Source organism: Cheilinus undulatus, linkage group 9 (assembly GCF_018320785.1).
Source record: "Cheilinus undulatus linkage group 9, ASM1832078v1, whole genome shotgun sequence".
NCBI classification, from domain to species: domain Eukaryota; kingdom Metazoa; phylum Chordata; class Actinopteri; order Labriformes; family Labridae; genus Cheilinus; species Cheilinus undulatus.
Genome location: NC_054873.1, coordinates 20,823,952 through 20,843,764, shown reverse-complemented (window position 1 = coordinate 20,843,764; position 19,813 = coordinate 20,823,952). Strand labels below are relative to the sequence as shown.

General features: G+C 39.0%; 1 protein-coding gene across 1 annotated transcript; it reads right to left on the bottom strand.

Annotated features, from left to right (window-relative positions):
• Positions 1-1,531: 1,531 nt before the first annotated feature.
• Positions 1,532-18,048, bottom strand: LOC121514483 (protein mono-ADP-ribosyltransferase PARP6-like). Its single transcript, XM_041794608.1, has 22 exons — positions 17,990-18,048; positions 16,551-16,628; positions 15,119-15,213; positions 14,973-15,033; positions 14,787-14,877; positions 14,378-14,444; positions 12,688-12,837; positions 12,469-12,607; positions 9,826-9,957; positions 6,935-7,030; positions 6,755-6,847; positions 4,697-4,822; positions 4,542-4,607; positions 4,372-4,439; positions 4,209-4,257; positions 3,925-4,037; positions 2,526-2,598; positions 2,245-2,314; positions 2,061-2,140; positions 1,894-1,957; positions 1,723-1,807; positions 1,532-1,628 (listed from the first exon to the last, which is right to left on the bottom strand). The coding sequence occupies exons 1-22, from the start codon at positions 17,990-17,992 to the stop codon at positions 1,532-1,534; spliced, it is 1,896 nt and encodes a 631-aa protein (XP_041650542.1). The 5' UTR covers positions 17,993-18,048.
• Between the last annotated feature and the right edge of the window lie 1,765 nt (positions 18,049-19,813).

Genomic DNA, 19,813 nt, shown 5'->3' with positions numbered 1-19,813 from the left:
CACAAAACGGAGTCAACGATTGCTAAGGCGCATGGTGCGTAAATGTCCCAACTGCTCTGCTGATTCCATAGCTAAAAAAGTTCTGAACTTCTACTGGCATTATAACCTTGCAAAGCAGATGGATTCACCAGTTTCTGTGTTTCTCACTGGCAAATCCATCTTGTAAAGCTCCCATCTGAACAGTTTGGGTCCTGTAAGAAAGTGACAGGACCAATCAGGAGTAAGAGGCAGTACTTTTGGGCGTGGCTGAGTCCTGACGTAAGCAAGCAGCGACAACAGACCAGTTACGGCAAGATGCATTTATGAAGACATTAGGTTGGATGCTACTAAAGCGTCAGTTTTATCAGAACTTGACGACATTTCTTCGTTAAAAGAAGAATAAAGAGCAGCACTGAGTCCATTTCTTTTCAAAAAAGTCGTGTATTGACACGTCTACAGTCACCATGGTTCCATACATAGCGGAACCATAGCGGTGCACATCTACAATACGTTTTGTTGCTCTGATTGGCCCGTAAAGATGTGAAAGACTGAACATTCATCCAATCACCCTCCAAGGATTTTTTTTAAGGCTCTGCCCTTTCCCAAACACCGTCTATGAGGTTTTCCAGATGGATGTGTGAAACGATTTCTTGTGTGTCAGGTTACTGGCATTAATGTAAGCATTAAAAATGTGTGCCGGGAGCAGCAAGCCTCCAGCTTTAGTCTGTTAAATTCAGTCTATTTCATAAACAGATAAAAACTCCCAACAGGAGCTTTGACTAAATATTTTCATCTTACCATAAAAAGTTAAAAATCTGCAGAAAGATGGTGACATGGAGATAAACTTCCTTTTTTTCCCTCTATAAAGTTAATGATTATATGAAGTATGACCTCTACGCGTGTGTTGTGCATCTAGCTTACATCCAGCTCAAGCACTGTGATATCTAATATAAACATCTGTATCTTAAAGTTGACCTTTAGCATTATAACAGCCATGATAAAACAATTATGGAGTTTTATTTGCTCTTTGTTGCCAATGACAAATCTCCTTCTGGTAGCGGTTAGACCTCCATCTTGTGGTGAAAGATGTGTATTACACAAATGACAGTGGGATTACTAATGATGGCTCTATATAAACCAGTTGAAGGAAAAAACATCTAATGGGTTAAAAAAATGAACACTGTACAACTTTATTTTAAAAATGTGTTGTATAAAAATGTTAAAAAAATATGTCCTTCAGTACAAAGCTGCCAGACTAATGACTTCAATTACAACATGCTGTACATCAAGGTATAAGGCAATTACATTCTCACAACACAATAAACAGTTTTAGAAATATATTACTGCAGCTGATGTCACAAAGAAGAGATAGCTGTATTGTTTTAATAATATTTTCTTTCTTGTTTTAATCAAAACTGATAAATATAATGACTCAAAAATGTTCACGTCAGACAAACAAAATCTTAACTCAGAGATAGTTTTATATAAAACCTGCAGTCTCATCACAAAGAACTGTGTGGATGCACTCTATGTGCTGTGGTTATTTGTTTCCTCAGCGAGGCTTTGAAGCAATTACTTGTAGAATTTCCTTGTGGATCTTGGCTTCCTGAGTGTTGATTTGGACATCTCCCACCTGACCATTCTCGTACCTGAGACACACAAAGGCACAGCATTGTGTTAGTCTAAAATGTAGCTTGGAAATGTGGAAAAACACGTTTTTGGTGCACTTCTCTCATCACTCACACAAAGAGGAAACGTGTGCACACATGGTCTGATATTGGACAAACCCAGATGTTTCCATGTTTTTGAAGCTCCTTTGACGTTATCACTGTAAAGAGAAGCAAAAAAATCACAATTTATTCTTGCATCTTCAAATCAAGACTATATGGGATTAATGCAATATGTTCACTCTACCTTCACAGAGGGCGATGCAGTTTAAGTTTTTGTCTTGTAGAAATCTGGCCTGCACTGGCTCCTCCTGAGGAGAGATTTTGATTAAAAAAAAAAAATGAAAAGGACAAACAAAAGAAGATGCTGTTCTACCAAATGCACAGTTTGGACCAACGTGAGCAAAAGCATACCTGCTGGATTTGGTTTAATTGGTTGTATTTCTTTAGGAGTTCTCCTTTTGTGGGCATGTGGTGCCGCCCTTTACCCATCTCTGGAGGACATATTGGAAAAAATAAATAAACAGGTTAGGTTGATTTATGTATGGATGTGAGTTTTTATAAGCAGCATATTGTTAAAAATATCTTGCTCTCATACCAGAATATCCAAATGAAATGCCAGAAATGGGGCTCAAATAGATGCCTTTCCCATATGCAGCTCCATGAAGCTTTGACAGGAAAAAGAAAAAGGGATATGAGGCCAAAAACGACCCAGTTTATTCATCTTTAAGACATTTCAAAGATATAACTGTATACCTTATGTTTATGTAACAAAACAAAGATTTTGAAGTCTGATGCACTGTAAACGTACATTGAATTTATATGCTGCTTTTTAATTTAACTTCAAGAGTCATCATACATTTATGTCTCATACTCTACCTGTAGTTTTGTATAGGAGGCATTGACAAGCCCGTTCCTCAAAATAGAGTGCCAGTTTTCAAAGTGGGAACCACTGAAAGAGATGAAGAAGAGTCTGAGTAAAATGTATGCAGGATTATGTCAGGAAACAGTGAAACTATGAAAAGTATTTACCCCTTGGATGTTTGGATGTTTACCCTTTTACTGATTTTATAAATCAATCTTGGCCAATATCATTTGGCTTTTTGGACAAAAATGCCCCCAAAAACTTCTCGATAAAGTAAGGTCAGTTGAATAAAAGCATGCTATTAAAATAAGGGATTCCTAAATATTCAGCCACATTAATATGACTGACCTAATTCAACAGCAGTCCAGCCGATTTGTGCTAGGAGTTTCTGGGGAGCACCTTAGTGTGTCTGAAGTGATTATAATGTAAAAACATCTGTGTCTGGAAGGTCCAGTCACTGGTTAATCAGTATTCCTGGCTACCATTACACCATGAAAACAAAAGAACACTCCAAGCAACTCAGAGAAAAGGTTATTGAAAAGTGTAAGTCAGGGGATGGCACTGATCTTCCCCCAGAGTTAAGTTAAAGTCATCATTTACTTGGATGAGGCCATCCCCACAAACTGAGTGACTATGCAAGAAGGAGACTAGTGGATCAAAATGATCCTATGTTTGATGGACACAAAACATTGCACATCACCACAAACACACCATCCCATGGTGGTGGCAGCATCATGCTGTGGGGATGGAAGCTGGGCCTGGAAGGCTTGTAAAGGTAGAGGGTAAAATTAATGCAGTAAAATAAAGGAAAATCTTAGATGGCAATCTTATTCAGTCTGCAAGGGGACTACAGCTTGGGAGAAGATTTATCTTTCAGCAAGACAGTGACCTGAAGCATACACAGAAATGGTTTAAAGACAAGAAGGTGAATGTTCTGGAGTGTCCGAGTCAAAGCCCAGAACTTAATCCAGTAGAGAATGTGAGGCTGGGTTTGGGCTGTTCATGCCCAATCCCCATGTAACCTGACAGAGCTTGAGTAGTTTTGCAAAGAGGAAGGGAATAAAATTGAGGGGTCTAGACTAGCAAGCATAATAGAAACCTATCCATACAGACTTGGTGCTGTGATTGCAAAGGTGCATCTACGAAATACTGACTGAAAGGGGGTGAATATTTATGCAGTCACTGATTTTACATTACAGATTTTTATTTTATTGACATTACTTTGTAGAAATCTGTTTGCACTTTGACATTAAAGCTTGTTTTTTGGTGAAAAAGCAAAATTATATTGACCATGATTGATTAATAAAATCAATGAAAGGGTTAAACATCGAAGGGGGTGAATACTTAACATAGGCTCTGTAAATAGGTTTTATATTTAAATGAAAGGAACACAACTTTGATTATTTCACCTACTGGAAAGCAAACGTGCTGCCATAAATTTTCCTCGCTGTTTGAAAGCGCGCCTCTTTGGATGGAGGGCTGCTGATAAGCAGGAACTGGTGGGGTGTCTGCATGAACTTCAGTTGCTATCGGTCAACAGGTGGGAAAATATAGAAAAGCAAGAATATTTATATAGTATGAATAATCAAACAGTTATAATCATAAATCTAACTGCCATTTCTAAACTATAAGTGCTGTAAAACTTGCAGCTGCTACGTTACAACACCAGATTCTAACTCTAAGTTACTTTATCATACCCTGTTCTGTGGAAGCTTGACAATGTGTGATCTGTTGCTGGCTAAAATCCTGTTAGACATGCAAACACACCTGGATTTTAACCTCAGAAACCACTGGATGAGATGACATATCAGGTTTTAAATGAAGTAAAAGTTTGAGTGAACAGTGTATTATATCACTCACCATTGCAGTAAGGGATGAGCAAGAGGATCTATTTTATCCATCTGCTTCTTTATTTCAGAATATGGACCCTGGTTATGTAACACAAAACAATCTCATCAGTCATATTCTCAGACCAAGGGAACTGAATGTGATGTCCTCATAAATCTATGATTTATTTTAATGTTAGATACCTGTGCCATCCTCCTGATTAACAAGACACTGTCAAGAGCTTTCTGCAGCCTGTCATAGCTCTTTCTCTGCAGGAACAGAACAGACATGATTGCATTAGGATTAAAAAACTGATCATTAAATGGACTCTAATAAGTTAGTCTAGTTAAACTGATACCTTGGGACTAAAAGCTAACGTTTTGGGGTTGTATGGATTGACAATAGAGGGATATGGCTCAAATATGATGCTCTTGCGTGAAGACTGAAGAGCAGCTCTGCACATCGCCACCAGCAGGTCAACTACCTATGGAGCAGAAATATATACTTTATATTAATATAGACAAAGCACCACTTATTCCTCCTGTCATCCAAAAGTGAAGCCAATTTACCCTCCCAAAGCTCACTGACATATTTCACAGGTGACCTAAGCATGCAGCATATTCTCTATATTGCCAAAAGTATTCACCCCCCCATCCAAATAATCGAAATCAGGTGTATAAAATCAAGCACTTAGGCATGCAGTTGTTGTGCACTGATGCACTGTTTCTACAAACATTTGTGAAAGAATGGGTTGCTCTCAGGAGCTCAGTGAATTCCAGTGTGGTACTGTGATAGGATGCCACCTGTGCAACAAGTCCAATCGTGAAATTTCTTCACTCCTAAATATCTCACAGTCAACTGCCAGTGGTTTCATAACAAAATGGAAGCGACTGGGAACAACAGCAACTCAGTCACAAGTGGTAGGCCACGTAAAATGACAGAGTGGGCTAAGCAGATGCTGAGGCGCATAGTGCGCAATGGTCGCCAACTTTCTTCAATCACTACAGACCTTCAAACTTCATGTGGACTTCAGATTAGCTCAAGAACAGTGCGTAGAGAGCTTCATGGAATGGGTTTTCATGGCCGAGCAGCTGCATCCAAGCCATACATCACCAAGTGCATGCAAAGCGTTGGATGCAGTGGTGTTAAGCATGCTGCCACTGGACTCTAGAGCAGTGGAGACGCATTCTCTGGAGTGACGAATCACGAGTCTCCATCTGGCAATCTGATGGACAAGTCTGGGTTTGGCGGTTGCCAGGAGAACGGTACTTGTCTGACTGCATTTTGCCAAGTGTAAAGTTTGGTGGAGGGGGGATTATGGTGTGGGATTGTTTTTCAGGAGCTGGGCTTGGTCCCTTAGTTCCAGTGAGAGGAACTCTGAATGCTTCAGCATACCAAGAGATTCTGGACAATTCCATGCTCCCAACTTTGTGGGAACAGTTTGGGGATGGCCCCTTCCTGTTCCAACATGACTGTGCACCAGTGCACAAAGCAAGGTCCATAAAGACATGGATGAGAGAGTTTGGTGTGGATGAACTTGACTGGCCTGCACAGAGTCCTGACCTCAACCCGACAGAACACCTTTGGGATGAATTAGAACGGAGACTGAGAGCCAGGCCTTCTTATCCAACATCAGTGTTTGACCTCACAAATGCGCCTCAGGAAAAATGGTGAAAAATTCCTATCAACACACCCCTAAACCTTGTGGAAAGCCTTCCCAGAAGAGATGAAGCTGTAGCTGAAAAGGGTGGACCAACGTCATATTAAACCCTATGGATTAAAATTGGAATGTCACTTAAGTTCATATGCAAGTCAAGGCAAGTGAGCAAATACTTTTGGCCATATAGTGTATTTACCCGTGTGAACCCACAATAATTCCCCAGGTTGGGAAAACAGGACACATTGTTTCCTCTGCTCTTTGTTGGTTTGTAACCGACCCTGTTGTTTACATGCACATTTCAGTGAGATGCTAAAGGGGCTTAACAGAACATATTTGGTGACCAAAGTTGGCAGAGAAAAGGCTGGGAATGAGAGAAGTGTAGCTTTCGCAATTAGAACGCAGCATCTCTCTCTTGATCTCTCTGTCTTTGCGATTGTCTGACTAATGAGATCTTGGTTGGACAATAGTTCTACAACCAACTCGACAACCAACTGTTGATTGCCAGCCCAGTAATCTCTATTGTAAAAGATGAGGTTTGCCTTGAGTTTATTTGACACGCATTTTAACTTTATTGTTTGGCTCATGTTCCATCTGTTAACATGGAGGAAGCTGGGTTAATGACCTACACTGCAGCCAGTCAACAGGATGAGCTCTAAAATAAAGTGTTTTGACTTCACTTTGTCTATCTATTTGAATTACACCTATCTCATATTAACATAATCCAGTGCCTTTTTAAAAACTGCGTGTGTTACTAACCTCTGCACCAGTAGCCACCTCCTCTGTAGCTCCAGACATGACACCCAGTGTATAATATGAAAACACACACAGCTCCCTGCTACAAACTGCTGGCTTGAAACACACACACAAAAAAACAAAAGTTACACCGTGAAACTCTGATTCATTAATCTCTAAACAACTGTTTCTCCAGGCCTATACCTTTAACATGGGGCCGTTCTGAAAAACATGTCGCTCATCACAGACCACGCAGTATTCATTCAGCGTGGGGAGTCTCTGCTCAGCATACCTCATAATCTGTGAACACAAAAATGCACATTTTTTATAAGAGCCCAGATAAGACATCATTTTTTAACTCTGTTAAACATCATGGGACAGGATCTTAGCGGGTCAGAGAGGGGTCTGCAGCCTTCCTGAACCCCCCACCCCCTTTTCAGACCACTACTGTACGTCTCTATCAGGATGGAAGTGCTGTCATTTGCCAGTACGACGTAGGCCCCATTTTAAAAGCTTTTTTTAAATTCATTTACCAGTTTTCAATTAAGATAATTCACACAAACATACTTAGCTAACTTTATTAGCTCCATGTCTGTATTTGGGTTGTAATAGACAACTGCATTTTGTAAAAGTTTAGACACAACCTTACATATTTCAGAGAAGATGTAGAGTCAAGTCAAAGCTTTAACATGTCTCTGTTTAGTTTGTTGGGTTGCTGAAATTCTTGTTTCACCAACTAGTCTCTCTTCAAATGTGTGAATTAAATGACTCATGATTCAAGATACAGAGAGAGATAACACTTCTATCTAAAAATGCTGCGTCTGCTCATGGAAGTGGAGCTGTGCATACTATGTGTGTCAGATTACACACCTAGGTGCTGTGCTTTGCAAACATGGCTCAAGCAGACAGGAGTCTCACTCATGTTAAAAAAAAAAAAAAAAAAGAACAGGCACTCCTTTAAACAGCGGCTTAACCTGACACGCCATATAGGCTGTCTCACATATATATACTCATGACATGGGATATATTTCACATCCATTTTGGCGACACCCATGGACAGTGTTTAGGAAGAAAGGGTGGAACCGTTCCAAAATAACGCTGTTTGTCACATTAATAACGGGCTAATCAAAGAAATAAAACACTTGAACCACAGCTGAGAAGTAAACTACATCTGACAATACTATCAGCAAAGCCAGTTGGTAAGTTAAACTCTCGCCAGTCAGGGAAGAGCAAAAATATCTTTTTCACCAAGACAAGCTTTCAGTGCAGATCTTTGCTCTTTTTTATATGGAAATGTTGTCCAGTTCTGATAAAAGTGCTGCTATAACTGCATCTGATCTCATCTCTTTACAGGCAGCCATCAGTTCACTTAACGGACACACCCACACCAGCCTAGAGCAGATTCTACTGCCTCATTTTTCACAATTTTGAAGCTTAATTTCATAAACTTAAAGATGTTTTTCATGACTTAAATTTGGCCTGATGGTTCATAACACAGTGGCCTATCATACAACAAACCTAAAATAAGGATTTTGTTTAATCACTTTAAAGGGACTTTAAAGAGTTAAGACATAAAGCCTGGGTAACCTCAGGCTAAAGGCTTGATGATTTCTCTGTTCCGTTCAGTTACATTAGAGACTTTCTTTTTCAAATGTTTGGGTATTATGACCATCTCATGGTGTTTGTTTTTACTTTATCTGAAAACTTATTTAACAAAATATACTACATATGTATCCAGATGTTACTGACATATTACTATGACCATATTACAATGTCAAACACAGGAAGAGGGTACTTTTTGTTTTAGCGTCATCTAGACATCCCTAAAAGATTCCAGTCACAGTTAACATGTAAATTCAGGCTGTCAAATGATAACATTTTTTTAAGATTTATTTTTTGGGGCTTTTTATGCCTTTATTAATAGCTGGGGACAGTGGACAGAATCAGAAACAAGGAGAGACATGCGGGAAAGGCCGGATTTGAACCCCAGGCTGACAGTGTTCATGTGGCACGCCTTAAATCACTACAATTACAATCCCTACAATTCATTTTTTTGATCCTGATAAAACTGAGAATTTCTCTAGTTGTCTCTCTAGATGTCACATTTTATAATTCCGGTGTTTGCTTTTAGATCTGCTTTTTTTTTCATTTTAGATTTTTATACACTCTTAAACTTAAGGTAAGTTACTTTTGTTTGCATAAAAAATAACTTTTATTTTTCAAGAAAATAAGGAACTTTAGGTAGGTTTTAAGATTACGGCACAAACTTAATTCTAATTTTACATCACATTTTCTTCTTTACCTGTTCTGCTTATCTTCTTTACTAATTCACTCCTGTGTTTCGATGCCCTAATCCCTCCCCCACACGTAAAACCGCCCACCTCATATTTCTACCTGCCCACCTCAGAGGGGGCAGGGTCAAAGTGGTCTTGTGGGTCAGAAGGGCAGATGCTTGGACCTCTTTTTGTCTACGTGTGAACGTGCTTGCTACACACATAGGCCTTAAATATATACGCATGCACATAAATGACCCTGTGGGCATTAATATGAGATGTCAGGGTGAGGGGTTGAACACAGATGAGTGCCCTAAGCTCTAAGCTTGCTCTAAATTTGAACCGATCCAGCAACCAGTCAAAATTACTCTACTTGGTCTGACTTGAACCATCTACTCTCTGGTTCTCTCTGTGGACTGAACTACATCAGCCCCTTTTGAATTCCAGACTTTTTAGAGATTTGGAGTATTCTCTTGGCTTAATTGAGTGGGCAGGACAGTGGATAGAGTCAAAATGGAGATGACAAAGAGGGGGTTAATATGCAGTAAAAAGTGTAGGGTGGGAACTGAACCTGGTGCTCACTGCTTCAGGGCTTTAGCCACTTAAATGCACACTTAAGTTTAACCACTGAGCTAAAATTGCACCTTTTCAGCTGCTTTTTATGAGGATTGATGAATAATTAAATAGTTTGAACATGTTTGTCAAACATTTTGCAACAATTTGAACATTTTTCAACTAAAGAAAAATTGTTGAGAAACACCAATCTGAAGCATTTTAGGGCTTTCGGGTGTTTGTATTTCAAGTACTTCTCTGATGCTTTACCTGTGCTAAGAAGCCATGCTGCAGAGTTGGAGTGCTTTTACAGTGCCCGATGGCCTGAGAGGAGAAAAGCAGTTCAATCAGCTGTTTGGTGTTGAGCTGTGCTGAAGACTTGACTGCTGACACCACCACCCTCTGTGGAGGACAAGACAAAAAATACAATTCAACACCTCAGGAACTTACTCAGAAACCAAAAAGTAGTAAAGTTAATAATACTTTTAAATGCACTAATCCCAGTGTCTAAAGAAATCCTAATGTTGTGTTAAAGAATAAAACCAGTACGAAAAGCTGGGACAGGGGCATGTTTATTGCTGTTACATCATTTCATCATCAAATTTCTGGGGTGTGAAAAGACTACTACTGAAGACTACTACTGCTACTAAAAGACACATTTTTTCCCATTCCTTCTTGATGTACATCTTGAGTTGTTCATCAGTGCCTAGGTTACACAATTTCAGTAGGAGACAGGTCTGGACTGTATGCAAACCACTCTAGTTCCCACACTCTGGTATTGTGAAGCCATGCTGTTGTATCTCATGCAGGATTTGGCTTTGCATTGTCTTGCTAAAATATTCAGGGATGTCCCTGGAGAAGTTATCATCTGGATGAAGGCATATGCTGCTCCAAAACCTGTATGTACCTCCCAATAGTAATGGTGCCAAATGCCACTTGTAAGGGCAGATAAAGTGGAATGCTTTCTTGGGCCAGCCAACTGAGGGCCCATGGGGTTCAGGGAAATCATGGTCCATTGTAAAGTTAATCTGTTAATCTAAAGATAACCATGATTTATATTCAACCTGAATAATAACAACTCCTATCAAAGTGACAAAAAATAAATTATATTAATTTATGCTGCAGTATAATATACAGGGGTTGGAAATAACTAACTACATTTACTCCAATTACTGTAATTGAGTAGTTCTGTGTGTTTGTACTTTTTGAGTACATGTCAAAATGAGCACTTGTCTGTCTACTCAAGTAAGTTTTTTACCAGAAAAATTGTACTTTTACTTGAGTGCAATACTCTTGTACTTTTCCACCTCTGTTGACTTAATAGCAGCACAAAGAGAGAGAATGATTCAACATCATATCCCAAAGTAGCTGGAGTGAAGATACCTCAGGGTAAACATCTCTGAGTTGATTTAAACTCCAGTGATCAGTGCTGGGGTTCTTTTGCTCATGTTTCAGGTGGATTGTTGTTTTTGATGCGTGACATATTTGCACCATGAGTGAAGTTTTCCACCAAGTTAGAGTTTCCACCTGTGAGTTTAGGTACTCCTAAAGGACACGTAGTGCATATTCTTTTGAATTAAATACTTTTTAATTGAGTAGATTTATGGATCAGTACTTTTACTTAAGTAAATTTAAACCAGTGTAACTGTACTTTTACTTAAGTACAGTAGCGTACTTGTGTACAACGTGAATGGGCACATTGACAAAACTATTTGGTAATATTATACATCAAAACAGGCATTTGTGCATGATGTGCACAAATGTTGGGAAACCAGCAGAAGGAACTCTAATGAGTTAAGTAAAGTAAAAAATGGCAGAAATGGGTTGAAAGTAGCAAAAAAATTAGCAAAAATAAGTAGTGCAAAGTGTTTATAAGTGGCACGAATGAGTCAAAAGAGGCAAAAATGGGACATGAGTTAAGTAAAGAAAAAAGTTGCAAAAATGGGCTGTAAAAATGGCAGAAAGTCTTAAAATGTGGCAAAATTTGGTTAAAAGTGTCAAAAAGGGGCAAAAATGGGCAGCTTTACTCATGAAAATAGGTTTTAAAAGTAGCAAAAATTGGCTACAAGTTGCAAAAATGGGTTGATGGGGAAACAAATATAGCAATGGGCAGAAACAGTGATGAAAATCGGTCAAAAAGTGGCAGAAATCAATAATCTGAACATCAGAACCCAATGATAGCTTGACACACCTTTCATGTCCAAAATGAACTAATTATTAGCCAGGACTCTTAACACCAGTGCTACTGATTCAACACACATGTACTGATATCATCAATAAATCACAACTGGAGAGGACCCGTTTACTGAGGTTTTCAGGGGCCCAGTCAACTCTTTGGACAGGTCTGATGGTGTCTGCAAAGGTGTTAAAGTTACCTATGCCATTGGTACTAATACACCCCTGCACCACACTACAGATGCTCACTTCTGAACTTTGCAATGATGACTCTGAATTAAGCTGACACACCATAGCCTGTTTTACATATCCACAACATGAGGTATCCATCTGGGCAACACCCCATAGTCTGTGTTTGAAAAGGGCAGAACTTCTCAGGATTATTGAATGTAGAGTCTGTTTATCTGTTCATTCATTATGTACTTATCAGAGCAACAAAGCATACGATGTATTGGGCCTGTTGAAACCTGGGGAATAAGACTACATAACATGAGCTTGTCTGGCTTCCATTATCGTTGTTCTCCATTAGTGGAGCCAGTTGGTACATCAATCTCTTCAGTGTGGTTCTTAGCTCTTCTTGAAAGAAAGGAAGGAATGATGCCAGTCATTACAAAACTGCCGCTATAGCTACATCCAAGCTATCTGCCCATTCAATGCAGGATTTGCAAATCACTGTATTCTGTTTGTTCACGATGTCCCAACTTTTTGGAACTGGAGTTTATATCTATAAGACAGCACCTTTCCGGTGGGTGTGTAGGTGAAGAGCTCTCCGGTGGGATTCTGGATGGTGTAAGATGTGGTGTGATTGGTGAAACGGTTCAGTTTCATAGGTGGCAAAAGGATTCTTCCTCCAACCGATTCCTTGATATCAGTCGGCCTAATTATGATGAGGAAAGACAGTGTTTAGAAAATCAAGAATAGCTTAAATCAACATTTGAACTGCTGGGGTTAACATACTTTGATGGTGGAAGCCAAATGCTGAGTCTTGCTCGAAACTTCTTGATGGTTCCACTAGGCTTGAACCAGCTTTGCCTCCTTTTCTGACGGACCACCATGTTCTCATTGGTCAAATGTTTCCACTCCCGAGAAAGGAAGATTGTGAGAATACTGGAGAACACAAATGAGGAGTCTGTCAGATTGTTGCTTATAAATGCTTAGACAAGGTTTAAATTTTTGATTAAAAAAATGGAAATAATAACTGTGCATTCAGAAAGTATTCAGACCATCTTCATTGTTTTCAGAGTTGTAATGTTCTAGCCTAATGCAGTTCAAATTCATTAATATACACTTGTACCCCATAATGACAAAGTAAAAACTGAATTTTAGAAATGTATTCAAAAAAATGGGATATCACATTGACAAAAGTACTTAGACCATTTACTCAGAACTTAGTGAAGCACCTATGGCAGCAAGTGAAGCCTCAAGTCTTTTTGATACGATAAAACAAGCTTTGCAAACCTGGATTGCAGATTTTTCTGACGTTCTATTTGTCAATTCTTTCAAGCTCAGTCAGGTTGGATGGGGGCCATCAGTGGATAGCCATTTTCAGGTCTCTCCAGGGATGTTGCATATGGTTCAAGTCAGGGCTCTGGCTGTTCCACTCTCACATATTTATAGAGTTGTCCCTAAGTCGCTCCTGTGTTGTCTTGGCTGTTCTCAGGATCATTGTCATGTTTGAAGGTGAACCCTCAGCCCAGTCTCATGTCCTGAGAGCTGCAGACCAGGCTTTCATTGATGATATCTTTTTTTCTGTATTTTGCTTCATTCAGCAGTCTCTGCTGCTGAAAACCCCACAGCATGATGCTGCCACCATCATGCTACACCATTGGGATGGGATAGTTTCCTCCAGACATCAAGTTTAGAATTGAGGCCAAACAGCTCAGAATCTTGTTTCTATCAGTCTGATTGTCCTCTAGAGTCTTTTCCAAACTCCAAGTAGGCTTTCAGGTGTTTTGCACTGAGAAGAGGCTTCCGTCTAGCCCCTCTGCAATAAGCTGAGATCGGTGGAGGCCTGAAATGATCAATGACCCTCTGGAACTTTGTCCCATGTTCATAAGGGATCTCGAGAGCTCAGTCAGAGTGACCATCGGGTTCTTGGTCGCCTCTCTCCCGACTGCTCAGTTTGGCCTGGTGACCAGCTCGTAGAAGAGTCCTGGTTGTGCCAAACTTGTTCCATTAGAGGCCACTGTGCTTTTTGGGAACTTTCAGTGCAGCAGAGATTTTTTGCAGCCTTCTCCAGATCTGTGCCTTGCTAGAATCTATCTCTGAGCTCTGCAGGCAGTTGTTTTGACCTCATGGTTTGGTTTTTTTTTTTTATGTGCATTGCCAGCTGTGATGCCTTTTTTAATCCAAATCATGTCAATTTATTTTACCACAGGTGGACTCCAGTCAATGTGTAGAAACATCTCAGCAATGATCAAGAAAAATTGGAGGAATCTGAGCTAAATTTCGAGTGTTTTGCAAAGGGTGTGAATACTTATGTAAATGTAATATTTAATTTTTTTTCTTTTAAATACATTTTTTATACATTTTTAATATTTTTTTTCAACTGAAGCATCAGGCTACAACATAAAAAATTGAAAAACTGAAGGGAGTACTTTGAGAATGCATTGTGTATATACAGTACATATATTCAATGAACACTCACTTCTTTAGTTGCTTCCCAAGGCAGAAATTATCTGTGTTGGAAGGCTGGAAGACGTCAATTGAAGGTGCTGTGACAAGAAACATTACTTACGTTAAGAGTCACAATCATTCAGTATTAATTAAAGCTCCGGTAAGCAACTTTTGCTTTGCATTGATTATGGCGTCTCCTGTGGTCAAAGCAGTACCTTTTATGCCTTTACTGAACTTGCCTTGTACATGTAGCAGTGTTAGCAAGCATTCAAAACAACTATTCAGACATTCTAAATCCTGTTGCTGATGGGCTTATTTGCTTGTGTAGGTCATAAAAAGATATAAATATTATTTTTAGGTCATTTAATTGCTCTTTTAAATGTCCTTACAGGAGCTTTGAAGTCAAATGTATGGATTGCAGCAGTGTTGTTGATGCTCACCAGGTCCATCTAGATACTGAGACAGAGAAAAGTGCAGACGGATAACAATGGGCTCTAAAGGATTAATTCTCCAGGCCTTGGCCACGTCTTGCTGTAGACACCAAACAACATAATCACATTAAACAGAGCACACCAGAAACATGCCAGTATACTGCAACAACTCTGTCTATTTTAGATTCAACTCACATCCAGAAAGTCCGTACTTAAGTTCAAGTCCACATCCACACCATCAATTGATCCATACTCCCTGAAATAAAGGACATTTTGACAATAAAGAAAAGCTGTAGCAATTCTTTCCTCTTAAAGATGTGAACAAGATGAAACATTCATACCTGACTGAGACAGCAGAGTCTGAGTATAAAGTCCAGACCGCCTCCACGTCAGTGTCCAGCTGGGGGTGGTGATACCATTCAGTGACACAGCTCTCCTGCAAAGACCAACGCAACTCTGTTAGCTTATGGAGCAATGGGCTCAGCTCTGTAGGAGAAGATGGATTAAAGCACCGAGATATACGACAAAGACTGGGATACTTTGTATTCAAAATGCAGGGAGCATAAACACCCAATATTTAACATCTGAGAAAAAGTATATTAAACGAGGATGAACACTTCAATTGAAACCAAACCAAAAAAAAAAATTCTACTAATATCCTTGTTATAGCTCAGGGCTGTTTTAGAAGTTTTCAAATACTAGTTTAACTCTTAAGAAACTTGTGCTTTTTAACGCTTGAACAGCCGTGAAACTCTACATACCTAAAATAGCCAGTGGGTCAGATTTACCTGTCATTAAACTGCCTTGATTTTGATAAATGGCACTGAACGAGGAATGTTAGTTAACCACTGACATTGAACAGCTTACTAACCTCAGATAGCAAATAGATCACTGTTGGAAGATGATCTGTCACCCAGTACAATCATCTTTGGACTGATTGCTGATTCTGAAACATTCTCATCACTGTGTTCTTCTTTATTAAAAGCACTGAGATTACCTTTTGACATTTATCAGTGGTAAATGTCTTTTTTTTATATCTATCGACTTCTGATTAGGCATTGCTGCAATAGAGATATGGTATTTCAATTGCGGCATCTATTTATTGCTGGTGTAAAATAAAACAGTGGGAAGATCAAGGCTTTCATATGGGGTAAATTTGACCTGCATGGTGGTTCTAGATATAAATGTCCATTTAAAAAAAATTAGGTTGTAAAAATAAATAAAAATAAATTATGACACCAGGTGCTATTGAACAAACTCTTAGGAAGACTGTCAGTCTTTAAAACTGTATACACACCAAGTAAGATACAATTAAAGAACAGCCTTGGGTAAATTTTACCCATTGGCAGTTCTAGTGGTCGAGTGAAAAATTTTACTGGTGGGTTGTTTTTGGTGCCCCCTGTGGACAAAGTAGGTCAATCATCTCTATCCTGAGTGCGGCCTCTATGTTTAAGTGGAGTTTTCTCGCTAAACACCTAACTTTATTTTAGAGTTTAACATACAATCCAAAATGAAAAGAAAATATAATCATCATTTTTTTCGCCTGATGCCAGAAAACATTTTTCTCTCTGGTGATCTATTTTGCTGCCGTAGCTCATACAGCAGCATCAGTGTTATTTTCAGTCTGTTTTATGACCAGCTAAAACTCCTCAAAGAAACTTCAGTCACAACATAAGGGGAAACTATTTCTCTAAAAACTTGTCTTACTATTGGTGTGTGAAGAAAACTGCACTATGAATATATTCCCCAAATAATCTAAAAGAGTAGTCTTACTTCTGAGCCACTCAGATCGTCCTCCATGTCACTGTCCCCATCACTCTGACTTTCTGTCCAAGGTTCACTCTCCATCTCCTGTCAGGAAAATGTGCCAGTTAAAAGATCTTCTTATTAATTTGTCTCCTCTAAACACTGTCAACAGTGAGGATCTACTGTAGGCAATGTACATCTCTTCAGAGCTCATTCAGTCATCTTTTTTTGTCCTTCATTTAGTCCAAACCCCCAGAGACATTGAATATGATACTGTAGAGCAATGATTCTCAACTGGTGGGTCGGGATGCAGCTTAGTCAGCTTTCATAAACGTAGCATAGCTGGCATAGCTAATGTAGCCTCATTAGCTTTAACTATGTTAGCTTTAGCTACATCATTTACATAGCTTTCCTACTTGAATAATATTTGGGTTTATGAAGGGCACAGAGGCCTGTTGGTTTGGTCATGTCCCATGTAAGTGGGGGGCCTGGGTTCAGGTCCGACCTGTGGCCTCTTTCCCACACGTCTCCTCCATTCTCTCCTCCCTGTTCCCGGCTCTGTCTATGTCCTCCTCTGTCAGAAAAAGGCTTAAGAAGCCAAGAAAATATGCATTTTAGAAATATATGGGTTTATGAGAGCGTTAGAATTACAAAAGGTTTACAGTCTTCGGCTACATTACCTACATAGCTTACGCAGCTCACGTAACTTTGTTAGCTTTAGCCTTAGCTCTATAGCAAGGTTTTTCCCATAAACAGACTATTTAGTTGGCTTTAGGAAATTTTTATCACGTTTTGGAGGTAAGGTTTTAGCGTTTACCTTTTGGTATCCTAACCCTTACTTTGACCCTAACCAGAAGTTTAATTCGATCTTATTTTAAAGTTTTAGTGTGTAATTCTGTTCTGACAGAGGTGGTATCTGAGAACTAGGGTCTGCAGCCAAACTTTCCTAGTATATTTTGGTATTTTTCTTGAGATTTCAACTTTTCTTTTATCTTCTTAACCATGGGACAACAAAGCTGGTTTTACCATTATTCTTTTTACATGTTAACTTGTAAAAATGAATGCATACATCTCTTCCCAGGGCGTCTGCATTGATGCACTTTCTAAACATGCTTGTTCAGTCCTCTCTCTTTGTTCAGTCATGTATTTTGTTCCTTCTAAGGTCCAAACTGTAAAATTTTTTCATTAAATAAATTTGAGAGGTTGGAAATTTTTGGAACTTGGAGTCAAAATATCTCATTAAGGAGTTTTTGGTGGGTCATGAGCCTAGACCAGCAGAGAACCACTGTCATAGAGTAGTAAGAAAATCAGGAACTAAATAAAAGCTCAGATCAACTGAGACTGACACACACACACACACACACACACCTAAAAACATTATTTTGGTGATATTTGAAAAGCAAAAAAAATAATAATGATAAAAATATCGATACTGCATAAAACTTAAGGAAAGCTTTCAAACTCACCATGTGTTCAGTTTGATGGCATTTCTCCTGCAACAATCCTCAGTCTGTTTCCACCAACCAAATATAAAGGAAGTTGAACATTTCTTTCAGCTCTCTGAATACATCAAAAAAAAAACAATCAATTTTACCATGATTATTTCTATTTCCTCATTTAACTACAGATGTTAAAACCTACTTTAAAATTCCTAAAAAGAAAGAAAATGTTTGATATTGTATGTGCAACAGAGCTAAAATGTCCTCACCTTTCTTTCTTAGGAGAAAAATAAAGTCACCACATGTTAAAGCTGAATAATGTCATTCATTTAAAGAGTAAAAGAAAAGAATGACTCATTGCAGTGCTGCCAGTAAACCCAGTGAATAGTCCTGTGTAAAGACTCTGCTGGCTATTTGTGTTTGTCCGTCCTCTGCTTTGGAACAGCAGGAAGTCCCACATGTTCAAGCTTCGGACTTGAACGTCACACGATTGGCTGCAGACACGGACAGGCTGAACCTGCTCCAGACAAACACAGAGAGGAGAGGCTGTGGAGGAGAGGATGTGACCTGGAGCTTGAAGTCACACTGTGTTCTCACTGTCTGTGTGATGTGAGTGCTCTTGAGGCTACTTTTGTTTCTCAGTTTAAGTGCAGAAAAACATTAGAAACTCACACGAAAACCAACATTTAGGCTTCAGTGTTAAGACTGTGAAAAGAACAAAGATCCCTTGTCGGCAGGATGAAGGATGATGATGATGTTTGGCATTTATTAGTCTTCCTGTCTGCCTGCTGTGCAACAGTCTGACCTTAATCTGCAGTTACCCTTGTTAGCAGCCGCCTGCTGCTCTGCAGTCTGGCCAGATTAGACACTTCTAGGAGCACTTACATCTGTGCAAGTCTTCCCTCAACAAGTGCTTTTCTCAGAGTAATCCACTTAGACACAAGTGGGCGTTTGTAATGTGGCCCTGTTTATTTATAGAAGGTGGGCACAATATCATGAACCCCTGTACTGTATATGAAGATTAGGCTCAGGGCGAGGGTATGTTAGTTGTTTTTAGGCTGTGCATGAGAATGTAAAAAAAGGTACATTTCTCTGGGGATGAGTCAGCCTGTCTAAGACACAGCGAGAAACTCTCTTTTTATGAAGAGATATTGATTTATATTGGATGCAGTTTTTATGTTCCAGTATGCAACCCCTCTCATTTCCACCTGCTGTTATATCATAATTGTGCAGTCTTCTCTCTCAACACAAGATATATGAAAAACAGGTTTACACCGGAGGATACAAAGATGAGATTTCCACAGCAACCACCTTATATAAGATCTATAGCATTTGTTGTAGTTACCAAACAGACTACAACGGGAAATATCAGAAGGCCAGCTGGAATAAACACAAAATGATATGCACAATAAATATAGATGATGACAGTGAAATACAGACACGGAAGAATGGGAAATTTAAACCAGGGACACTGCAGGTCCTAACTGCCAAATCTACACATACAGCCAATAATAATGATAATTATAATGAAAAAATAAAAACAAAAAACATACATACTGACAAAATTTTCACATGACATTATAGACACATCACATACAATACAGTTTGGAAATTAATAAACTAAATTAAATCATACACCTTATTTTAATGTTTTTTTTTTCTGGCTCCACTGTTTTAAAAATATTACATTCAAAATGATTTTACATATTTCGTCAAGATTAAGTTCAACATTTCCTTGAACCAGCATTGCAATAACTGTTTTGCTGTTTTGCAGGATCATCAGGAAGTATTTTTAGTCTGTTTTAAGTGCAACCACTCAACATTTAATCCACAGTTTAGTGTATAACACTC